Raw genomic sequence first — 12,368 nt, 5'->3', positions numbered from 1 at the left:
TCTGGATGTAGCAAGACCATTTGTTTTCATTTTACTATTTTCCTGTACAGAAAGCTTTAATGTCTCCCCATGACCTTTATGGCAAAAACCAAATTCCCTGGATCTAGAGCCATTGTGGAAAATGGATTTTTTTGTGTTTGCTAACTCCAGTTGCTTGTTGCTGACTAGAATGCAAATGTGGCTCACAGGGAAGGAATGCAGTGATTGTTTGGCAGATGACTGCTGGGGCTGCGAGATAGGATGAATGTGTCATATTTGTAAAGTACTTGCCATCCCTAATGCAGTGAGATGCTAAAGCACAGGAAATGGCTAAATTTTTGGTCTCCCCCCAACCCCTTTTCTGACTTGCTCCCTTTTTACTACTGGGAAATGTTTGTGGATACTTGAGGTTTTGGTTGGAATGGCTACCTGTTCACAGTCTGATGTGGAAACTTGTAATTCTGTTGTTAATAGCTATTGTACAAATGAGTCTCTTAGAAATATCAAGACGTTGTAGGGACCAGTATAGTAGCTGCTGCCTGGTAGAAAAAAAAAATCTTCATTTGCCGATGTAATGTTTTTTAAAGTTATTCTAAAATGATTTTAAACTAACGCCTTTCTTTTTCTTCCTTCTAGAGTCTTGCTGAAGTCTGTTAATTCTACTTTTTGAGATGAATAACCACGTGTCTTCAAAACCATCTACCATGAAGCTGAAACATACCATCAACCCTATTCTTTTATATTTTATACATTTTCTAATATCACTTTATACTATTTTAACATACATTCCATTTTATTTTTTCGCTGAGTCAAGACAAGAAAAATCAAACCAAATTAAAGCAAAACCAGTAAATTCAAAACCTGATTCTGCATACAGATCTGTTAATAGTTTGGATGGTTTGGCTTCAGTATTATACCCTGGATGTGATACTCTAGATAAAGTTTTTACGTATGCAAAAAACAAATTTAAGAACAAAAGACTCTTGGGAACTCGTGAAGTTTTAAATGAGGAAGATGAATTACAACCAAATGGAAAAATTTTTAAAAAGGTAAGGTGATCTTTCATTGCCTTTGAATTCTTTCTGAATAAAATATTCTATCAGAAATGAAGTAAAGGAGCAGCACAGCCTGCCTCCATTAGAATTTGCTGTTGAAGGAGAAAGAGTGTAGGAAGGGGGCTAGACTCTCCTCTGATCTATTTCTCTACTTACCAGCACTGATATGTTCTGAGTTTTCGGAAGGGCATTGAGACCCACTGGTTGGAATATCTAGGGCAGTTTTGGGTATGAAACCATACTCCCTGTCTCTAGAGCAGCTGGGGGCTGGAAATGGCTCCAGGTTTTGGGGTGGGACCTGCAGTGTTAAATGTCACAGATGTGGGTTGCAGTGAGTGCTTCCTGTCTTTGTACTTTGGTTGTGGCAATTGCATGGTTCTTAAAACATTTCTTTTCAGAAATACAGAGAAACCTGACGTTGTTGGTTTGAAGCAATGGGCAAGATGTCTTTGGAGTCAGTGTAACAGTGATTAAGAGCCTGGACTCCAGACCCAGACTATAGGTCTGAATCGTGCCTTTGTCACTTACTAGCTTTCTGACCCCGGAAAAGTAGTTTAACAAATTTGCCTCAGTTTCTTTATCTGTAATATGATGATAATGATCATTACTGATACTCAAGAGCCAAGCTGTTCTAAGATCTTTACATGTATCATTGTAAGACTCACAGTCACCCTATGAGTTAGTTATTATTATCTTCACTTTACAGATGATAGCACTGAGACACAGATAGTTTAGGTAACTTTCCCCAAGGATGCTACAGCTAGTGAAGCTGGAATTGGAATCCAGGCCTTCTGACTCCAGAATTCAGACCCTCCTCTCTTCAATAATCACTTCAATAATCACAGTTTTCAGGCTTCTTGTGAGGATTGAGTGTGTGTGTGCGTATCTGCAATGTGCTTGGAACAACAGTTTGTGGCATTTAATGTAAATGCTCTAGCTTTTATTACTACATTACTCTTATCTTGAGAATTCAGTGAGGAAAATTATAGTAGGAAATTCAATGAAGAAAATTAGATCATGGAATAATGCTTCACTAGTAGTGTAGAAACGGCATGAACATGCTGTTTATGAACTTGGATATGTGACTTTCTTATAAGCAGTTCTTGAAATTCTAGTAGGTTAAAAATTGAAGATATTTTTTAGGGGGGTACAGTGATCTGTGGTTGGTTGATAATTTGGTTAGGTAATAGGTTTAATATCTTTTAACCATTTCCAGCTATCTTGATCCCCAACTGCCTTTTTTTCTGTCAGTTACAAGGAAATCGTCAGATCTCGAAGGAGAGTCCAAATAACTGCAACTATGGAATGCAAAACCCAGAGCACCTCTTTTGCTGGAGGGCCAGAGGGTTGTTGCTTAACCTCTGCTCTATGTCCCATTAATTATGCCACTTACACAAATTTCATACATCATTTTCTTCCAAACGTAAAGGAGATGCCAAACAAGTTGATATCAGTAATTCCTAAAAACTAAAATTATTTTAACTCAACAACAGAATCTGTAAATTTCCTCACCTTTAAATAGAGTAGTTGTATATCTTGTTTTTTCTGAAACAGTCCTGATTTATACTTGTTGCTGTGAATAGTGCCCCCTTATGGTCTCAGAAGTGCCCTAGTTTGGATAGTTAAATGGTCACTTTACTTTTAAAACATATTCCCTATTTCTTTTGCAGACTTAGAAAAAACTGATTTCTTTTCCACTTAAGATCCAGCTGAAGTTAATAGCATATTTCTAGAAATTAAAATAATGAGTTAAGCATGTTAAATTTTTCTTCTCTAGCCTATGGATTGTAATTTGCAAAACACTTTATCGTAATGAAGTTGGCTTTTGTCATACTTAGCACTGCTTTTTATGGTACACTCTTCTTGAGTCTGTGTTTGTAAAATCTGGTAGTTATGAAAAGATACTGAAAACAGAACATTTTTATGTGCAAAAGTTTTCCACTTTTCTATCTTTCTGCTTATAGATTCATTTTTGTCTTTGATATCTCTTTGAATTCAAACGTTAGATTTTCTTTTAGTCTAATCATATATACAGAAGTCTTTTTTTCAGGAAGCTTACTTTTCCCTCCAGTATTCTACACATATTTTATTCATTTTATGTGACTAGTATTGTCTTACAATTGTCATTCAGTAGGTATAGCAGCAAACTAGTTTTCAATTATGTAAAAAGAAAAAATGCTTACGTGTTGAATATGGATTTCTTCTTAATTCATGTATCAGTATAATTAGGACAAAATAAAATCCTAGAGCTATAAAGTAGGACAAAATAAAATCCAAATAAAATTAGGACAAAATAAAATAGTTGTTCCCTGAAAGTGCGTGTGTAAGTGTACATGGCTCTTTCCTGCCTGTCCTGACCATAGTGCCTTTGTATTCATTGATTACTCAACAAAGCATGAAATATTTGTTAGAAGGTGAGACACTGTTTTTTTTAGCAAGTTTTTCTGTCTCTACTTCATTACTGTGAAGTTTTATCTAGTTAGTACAGGAGATTTTGAATTTCTGTATGTCAGAAGATCTGCCTAGTAGCATTTGCTATGAAATTAGCAATTTTGGTTCATCAAACTTTGTTCAGAAGGCTATGGCTAGACTCTGACATGGGAACATGTTATATTTTTCTTTAGGTTCATTAGGAAAATAGAATAATTTTTAGGTTTTGCATATAATAAATGAAGTATTTTCTCTTGGCCATACTCAAGAAGAAAGGGTACAGTATCGCTGGTTAGCTGAGGCCTTAGTTTCTGTTCATTCTGTGTTGCAGCTGATCTGTAGACTGCAGAGTGGGTATCTCAGCTGCATGTTAAACATGCTAGGCTCTTTTTTGTTTTCCCCTTTCTTGTTTTCTTCTTACACCCATTGCGTGTGTCAGTGCAACATCTGCCTAAGATGTTGAAAAGGGGAGCTTTCACAACTGGTGGTTTAAGCTGTGTGCTTTTCTGCCATTAGTGCCTGCTAGCTGATCAAGCTTAGGAGGGAAGTCAAACTTATTTTGATAAATTGTATCTTCATTAAATAGTTTCCATATTTGAAGATAATCTTCAACTGGAAAAGAAAATAAATGATGTAGCAATATTTAAAATATTTTTTGAGGATTAACCCCAGAATATTGTATCTGATAGGTTGAAGGAAAGATGCACAAGTCTTATTTCAAATTAATGAACTTTGAAGCTTTGTTTCCATCTTATCCTAATAGTCTATTTTGAAGTCCTGAGGGGAGGATGAGTGGAAGAAAAGGCAGTGGCGACGATCCTGCTCTCAGTAGGCCCAAGATAGAGTAGCCACCAGCTTCACTACAAACAGATTTTTCCTGAGGGGACAGAAAAACAAAAGGCACTCCTGGCTTGGCAGGCCTTTTCAGGATCCTTTAAAGTTTCATAAGGTTTTATAAAACTGTAACAGAGTTAAGAGCTGGAACCTGTGTCACCATCACCAGATTCCAGTGTTCCCAGCAGTAAATGCATTGCACTAATGTCTTCTTGAAATGAACAGTGAAATGATTTCAGAACAACTTTAAAATACATGTATACCCGAAATAGAACAAAGTTGCAGAGACTAAAAATAGAAACAGAAAAGAGTACAAGGCCAACTCAGATACTCGGTGAACTATCAGAAACACTTAATTTTTTCTTAGATATTTTACAAAAATAAGAGAATGAGAGATTATGTAATAATGGTGCTTAGAGAAGACTTCACTATGACATTCCTTCTAAACTGATCCAAAAAGATAATAGAAACACTCATTTATATCTAAGTTGACTTTTTCTTTTCCTCTTTCTTAATGCTGTCTTTTGTGTTATTTCTTACTCCAGTCACATTTTTTACCCTGTTTGTATATATGTATAATATGTATTTCTGATTTATTAGGACATTTGCATCCTGCTGTATATAACAAATTATAGTCAGTCTCTTGGCTGGGATTTGTAGGTTGGTTATTATATTACTCTTCTGTTAGTTTTTCCTTCCAAACTGTCCCTCTCCTTTCATCCTATTTATTAAAAGCACTACTGCACATCAGATTGTTCAAGCCAAAAAATCAGGAGTGTCTGATTTATATCTCTTACCGCCCCCTCTTTTTTAACAGGCTTCCTCCTTGCTTCCACACTTGCCCCCAACTATAATTCACTCACACATAGTATAAAAATGATTTTTCACAATTGTTTATCAGGCCACCTTACTAACCTGCTTAATAAGACCCTGACTTCTTTCTACATGCACTGTAGAAGCATTGTGATTTTGTGGTTTATCTCTGGAATGAGTTTGCCTGGGTTCATGTTCTAGTCCCATCACTTATTAGTTACATGATTTTTAACAAGTTATATTTACTCAATGTCTCTGTATTTTCATGTGTAAAATAGGGATAATAATAGTAACAGTTTTTTTATAGTTATGGTAAGAGCTTACTAAGTTAACACTTGTGGTGTCCTTAGCATGTAGTAAGCACGAGTAAAGGTTAGTTACCCTCATTATCATTATCTTGATTATTACAACCATCCAGATCACTTGAGTATTTTCACTCTGTGGCTCCCCTCAGAATAATTTTTTCATAATGATCTTCAGTTGCAGAGAGAAAGGTTAAATGAAGCCAGGTATACTTTATTGAAGAGGACAGGAACATGTATAATTTTGAAATATTTCTAAATAATGAAAGTAAAACAAGTCCTAGTGCTTAAACTAGTGCTTAAAGAGGTTTTCAGTATGAGACAGGATTATCTCCTGTAAGTAAAGAAGGAAGGGTGGAAAATATTTTTTGCTCCCGTTCCCGCTCTCGCTCCCGCTCCCGCTCCCGCTCCCACTCCCTCTGCAGCTTTGAGTTCTCTGCAGCCTTGAGTTCTCAGGGTCAGGCAATCCTTTTGCTTCAGCCTCCCGAGTAGCTGGGGCAATAAGCGTGCACTGCATGCCTGGCTAATTCTTACTTTAAAAAAAAAAAAAGAGATGGGGTCTTGCTGTATTGCCCAGGCTGGTCTCAAACTCCTGGCTTCCAATGAGTCTCCTGTCTCAGCCTCCCAAAGTGTTGAGATTGCAGGTGTGAGCCAGTGCACCTGGTCAGAGGAGGGTATTTGAATAGAGAAGAGGTTTCAGGCCTATTTCAGAGGGTGAGAAAACTAATAGACCAGGGACTTATAATAGGATTGCTTCAGGGTGCAGAGGTCCTGGATTTAATAAGGTTAGCTGTTCTGTCGCAGTGTTCAATGATGTTGGCAAGTAATACTTACTTGAATCTTGTCTTGGGCTAACCAACCATAGGGGCAAAGTTAGGATTAGAAACTTTTCCAGCACAAATCAGATAAAATTATAGAGTCAGTAGGGTCCTCTAAATGAAATATTTATGAAAAAGAATATTATTAGATGATTCAGTGGTTTAAATAATTAAAATCATGAGATTCAGATTTTGTTTTATATTTTATTTTTTATATACGTGGAAATCTTACACTCATTTGATTTCTTTGCCACATGGTGGCATCATTGCATAAGTTTATATATTTGAATTGTATGTCAAACACCTTTTCAGAACACATATATTCTTTGAAATTTATAAAGCCTGTCATTTACATTCTAGAATCTGGAAGGTAGCTCATTCTTAATTTTTAGAGTGTAAAATTCTTAATAATTGTAATCCAGTTCCTGCACATTTTGGCCAAGTTCTCATCTATCTTCTCACCCCCACAGAGCTCCTTTTGAAGTCATTGGAGCTCCCTGTGCTGAGCATTTCATGGGGGTGAAGAGCAAGGTGAGAGTTTGGGACCAGTAAATGAAATAAGTGTTATCTTAAATGCAGTTGCTTTATCCATCAGAATAAGAATTTATTTCTTAAATGCATATTTGAATAGGACACTAGGTGGCAGCATTTATCCTTTCCATTTTTATCTTCATCCAACCTCTTATTTCCAGAAATCTCTTCAGTGTTGTTTACATTATAAAATGAATATGGTCAGATGATTTTAAGGTGTTTGAGATGTATATTACTGACATAGCCTTCTTTGGGAATTAATTACCTATGTATTTTTGCAGAGGGAGGAACTTTTTATGCAATCTATGTATAATTAGGGATTTATGGTTTTGTCTAAGTTGAGGAAAATTTCTATCTAAGTTGAGGAAAATTTCTAAAGACAATATGTTAAAGAGCTTTAAAAGGGCATTTTTACTAATGCATACTTGATATTACCTGCACTTATGATAAACAGTTAAAATATTGAAAGAAGCCTGGTAGTACCAGTAAGCATTCAAAGCTTGAACAGAGGGACTTCGAATAATATAACTAGTCCACCTGGTTGTGTAAACAGACACTTGTTTACTTTGTTATCCAGAGTTTGATACGGCAGTTCAAGTTCAACAATCATAAATATTTCTGTTATCTTGGAAAGGGGAAGTTTCTGTGAATCATATTATATCTGATACTGACATTTAGGAATTCCTAAATAGAAATTAAAATTTTGGCATCTCTCATACTTGGTAATAGGCTCAGTATTAAGTTAGCACCTAATTCATTTAAATAGATGAAATTTATAAGTAGATTATTAGTATATGACTATTTGGCCAGGAAGGTTGACCTTTAGGATCCCATCAAACTCTCAATATTTCTGAAAATCAAAGATAAAGCCAAAAATTCCCTGAGTTACATCGAAAGGTTTAGCATAAGATTTGAGTTGTTATAGACGATGTCACAGAATAGCTAATTTTTAAAATAGATTTTTCACTAAAACTCAATTTCTAGCTTTTTATTAAAAAACAGTTTTATGCAAAGATAACTTCCTGGTTCATCATAACATTTGGACAGTATTCTGGTTTCTTTCTGTAAATTATTATTTTGATTACATTAAAATGTACTTGTTTTTGTTTTTTTTTTAAACAGGTTATTCTTGGACATTATAATTGGCTATCCTATGAAGATGTCTTCGTTCGAGCCTTTAATTTTGGAAGTGGCTTACAGAAATTGGGTCAGAAACCAAAGACCAACATCGCCATCTTCTGTGAGACCAGGGCTGAGTGGATGATTGCTGCACAGGCGTGTTTTATGTATAATTTTCAGCGTATGTAGACTTTCTTAACTTCTGGAAGAATGGACTTACAGATATTTATTGAAATACTTTACTCTGAAGAGGTTAAAATTCTGATGTTAATTTTCACCGAGTGTCCAGTTAGTGGAGAACTCTGCTATGACTTGGAATTTGTGGTTTATACCAATCAATGTTGCAGTGAGGCTTGAACCTCTTAATAGTGAGACTTTCAGGGTCTTGAGAACTAGACCTACACTTAGGGACCATTGTTCCACTACCATTTCTCAGGAATCCTCTTTAGAAGTTACTGTCATTTTGTTATATCACCTCTATCAGTAACAACAGTTGACCTCTGAGGCACTTCCGTAGTGAAACATGGTGAATTTCAAGGTGCTAGGGTAGACAATAGAGAGTTTTTGTATTGTAGTTATTTGAGTGGTAAGCGTGGTGGCTCAGTCTGTGAGATAGTTCTGGAAGCATAAGTTCAGAGGTCTTGGTGCCAAAATGTAACAGTAATTTGTGGATGTTTAGTCTCATCCTTCGGGTGAAACCATACACTTTCACCAGATTTCTTGCTGTAAATTTCCCCACTTTTTCTTTTAAACAAGTATTCCATTTTTGTTTCCACAGGTTTAGATTTACATTGTTTCTTTTGAGGAGCTTTAAAAGAATTATTTTCAAAGTCATTTTGTGTATCTTTTTTTAGTTAGGCAGAAAGGAAATAAAGATCTATATTATTCATGTTATATGATTTCAGCATTTTTGAGAATGCTTAGACATTTTGCTTGAGAATAAGCGGTACTGCCACTTGTTTGTGCTCTTTTCTTGACGTTCACCATAAATCTGACATTCAGGGCCGGGTGCGGTGGCTCACGCCTGTAATCCCAGCACTTTGGGAGGCCAAGGCGGGTGGATCACGAGGTCAAGAGATCGAGACCATCCTGGTCAACATGGTGAAGCCCCGTCTCTATTAAAAATACAAAAAATTAGCTGGGCATGGTGGCACGTGCCTGTAATCCCAGCTACTCGGGAGGCTGAGGCAGGAGAATTGCCTGAACCCAGGAGGCGGAGGTTGCGGTGAGCTAAGATCGCGCCATTGCACTCCAGCCTGGGTAACAAGAGCGAAACTTCGTCTCAAAAAAAAAAAAAAAAAAAAAAAAATCTGACATTCAGTGTGTCACCTTATTTGTATGTGTTCTTTTTCACATTATAGAACTAAGTGGTCACCAATTAAGATTTTGAAGTTTTAGAAGTCAGTTGTAATTCCTTTATGATGTGGTAGTCCCAGAGTAACATCTATAAGGTGAAATAAAATAAAAATTAAAATATCTCCATCTTTAAAAATTGGAAATCTTGGGGTATTTAGGGGAGGGTGAGTAGGTATAATGTTGATTAGTATGGTAAGATAACTTTTAAAAACATGACACTTATAGACTATGAATTTAACAGTTCAGGGCTCTGAATGCTTTATTAAGATTCATCTCCACTTTCAGAGACTTTACATTTGTAATTAAATGTTTGAATATTTGACTCGCTGCTTCTTTTTCTTTTAGTTGTTACATTATATGCTACGCTAGGAGGTCCAGCCATTGTTCATGGATTAAATGAAACGGAGGTGACCAACATCATTACTAGTAAAGAACTCTTACAAACAAAGTTGAAGGTGAGGACTCTAGTTACTTTCTAACTGTCTGACACTTTAGAATTTTCAGTGTCATGAGCCCTATTATTGATACTTATTTCTTTAATGACTTTTTAATCTCTGTGGACTTTTATGAATATCATACTTTATTTTTTCTTTAGAAAATAAAAAGTAGATTTTGTATATATTCATGTATAAGTATCCAGGTTTATAAGTTGTTAATATGCCTCTGTCTAAATTGAAGGAATTACGACTATTACTTCTTTTATTGTGTTCATCTATTTTCTAGTCTACTTTTAGTAAATTTGTAATTTTGAAGGGTTATATTTTAAACTAGTAATTTTTAATTTACTTCGGAATCACTAAGTAATTACAAGTTTTCAGAATTTTTTGGAAGTTAAAAAGGGAGACTTTTAATAAAATTACAGTAAAAAGAGATTTCTTTGGTCTCTAGACAGCTCCCAGAAATATCTGGGCTATTCTTTTCTGTTTGAACAAGTTTACATGTAAATTTTCTTCTCCTTCTCTCTCTATATTTTTATGTAGTCTCTTGAAAATATGAGGGGCTTCTGGTTCCTCTACAGTTCAGGCAGCCTGTGTTTACATGCCCATTTTGTAAGGCAGTACCCTTCTTGATCAGGGTTTTACCAAAGACCAGGGGTATACACAGTGAATCTAATGCTGTAAAATAATAATTTAAATTCAGACTAATACTTACCCATCTGTAAAAAGTGATATTATGTCAGTGTACCCTTTCTTCTTACTTTTTTTGAGGCAAGAAAGTACTTAACAATTCACTGAATATGGTAAACTACTTATGTTCTGAATTATTCACCAAATTGCTTGAAAAATAATGAACATGATGAATGTTGGTGTATTTCTAGGACATAGTTTCTTTGGTCCCACGCCTGCGGCACATCATCACTGTTGATGGCAAGCCACCAACCTGGTCCGAGTTCCCCAAGGGCGTCATTGTGCATACTATGGCTGCAGTGCAGGCCCTGGGAGCCAAGGCCAGCATGGGTATGTTCCACTTTTCTCATTCCTTACCTGTGCTTTCTGGCGGCCACATTCTCCAGAATTATGCTAGAGGTTTGCTCCTGAGGTTAGCTCAAATCACATATCAGTTTTCTACCCTCAGCTGGGAAAGCAGATCCCTCTACATATACTTTATCTAGTCCTGAAAGAAAGTTTTAAGGAAAAATATCAACATTAATTATTAAATGTTTTAAAAGTAGTAGTTTGAAATTTAAAATATTTTACATTCAATTTTTTATTTCCTTTTTATGATAGTTTTGGATGGGTTAAAGTTTATAAATAATGCCATTAAACTTATCCTATGTGAATTACCTGTGAGTGGTATTAATAGAATGGCTAAATCTGGAGGCCTCCTTTTATTCCCTGCTCCAATTCGTCCCTTTCCTGAGGTGACAGCCTTATCCTCTGACTAGCACACCTAGGCAAGGTGACTCCAGAAGTTCCTACTCTCAAAATAGTGTCAGAAAATGTTAGCTAGTATACTAGTGTTTAGAGATATTGGAAAAGCTGCTGGGATGCTGGGACTTTGTTTCTTCTGTAGTTGGAAACATAGTAATTAATTAGATATAAGCATTCACTCAGCTCAAATTTTAGGCACCCTGAATTTTAGTGGTGGTGGCACATTTAGATGCAGATATGTTGTGGACAGTGGTGTGTACAAGTCTAGCATTCGAGTTATGTTTGGACTTAAGAGATTTGGAAGCTAGAAGGTTCCAAAACTCAGGTTTTAATTATAGCTGTGGGAATAGGGGGTGAGGTCACCCACAGGGAGTGGTGGCTTCAAAGGTTACCAAGGACTAGTGAGAGAGGAAAGAAGAACATACCTAGTAGTGTGTGTGTTTCCTGGAAGCCGAGGGAAAGGGGATCTTGGTGAGTTGTGAGCAGGATCAGGGCTGCATTCAGAGGTCAGATGACACAGGATTGTCGCTTCCAAGGAGTAGAGGTGTTGGAGAAGGGTGCTAGGATGCTGTGGGTTGAAGGGAGTGAAGGGCTGATTTGGAAGTAAAGAACTTCCAAGTGTAAACATTATTTAAACATTATATCTTGACTGACAGGAGAGGCAGCGTATTCTATTGGGAATACGTTTAAATAATTTTTTCACACTCATTTAGAAGTCCACATGTAGAGTAGTTCTGGGAGTATTTCGGACAGACCAACGATGCCAACCATGATCTATTTTTCTTTGTTCTTCTGCTGTGCCATCTCTATAGCTTGTTGGCTGTTGTCCTTAGGCTTGGAGTCTTCTGATTTCAAATGGTTCACATTGTCTTTTAATGCAGGACTCTGAGTGTAACCAAGTTTTCACCACTGTGAAGGAGTGAGTGGTTTTTAACAAACCCTAGATACTGTAGACCAAGCTACCCTTATTTCTTAGTTGAATTACTGGGATAATCTTGTCTCCCTGATTCCTTTTTTCCCTTTCTAAAGTTAGCCACACAGCAGCCAAAGTGATATAAGAACACACTCCTGTTCAAAACAACATTGTTTTACACCCAGAACGAAGTCCAGAGTTCTTCCCATGGCCTTTGAAGTCCTATCTGTGGTCTCCAGTAGCCACTTTACCATCATTTCCTGCCACTCTTCCTCTTGCTGACTCTGTTCCAGTACACTCCTTGCTGGTCTTTTGAATGTACTGAGCCCATTCCCACCTTTGGGACT

The 12,368-nt window shown here is 36.4% G+C and overlaps 1 protein-coding gene across 5 annotated transcripts in view; it reads left to right on the top strand.

Moving 5' to 3' along the window:
* ACSL3 (acyl-CoA synthetase long chain family member 3) overlaps positions 1-12,368 on the top strand; it is a 78,072-nt gene that overhangs the window by 42,164 nt on the left and 23,540 nt on the right. For all 5 annotated transcript variants that reach the window (XM_012446228.3, XM_064372947.1, XM_012446229.2 and 2 more), the window contains 4 exons: positions 616-1,028; positions 7,885-8,062; positions 9,583-9,692; positions 10,556-10,694. In XM_012446228.3, the coding sequence (XP_012301651.1) occupies positions 651-1,028; positions 7,885-8,062; positions 9,583-9,692; positions 10,556-10,694 (805 nt within the window). In that variant the 5' untranslated portion in view covers positions 616-650. The remainder of the gene's footprint in view (positions 1-615; positions 1,029-7,884; positions 8,063-9,582; positions 9,693-10,555; positions 10,695-12,368) is intronic.

The sequence above is a fragment of the Aotus nancymaae genome, unplaced genomic scaffold, assembly GCF_030222135.1.
Source record: "Aotus nancymaae isolate 86718 unplaced genomic scaffold, 86718_ANA_hifiasm-v0.15.2.pri h1tg000008l, whole genome shotgun sequence".
Taxonomy (NCBI): domain Eukaryota; kingdom Metazoa; phylum Chordata; class Mammalia; order Primates; family Aotidae; genus Aotus; species Aotus nancymaae.
Note: the sequence above shows the minus strand (reverse complement) of the source record. Positions and strands in the feature narration are given on the sequence as shown.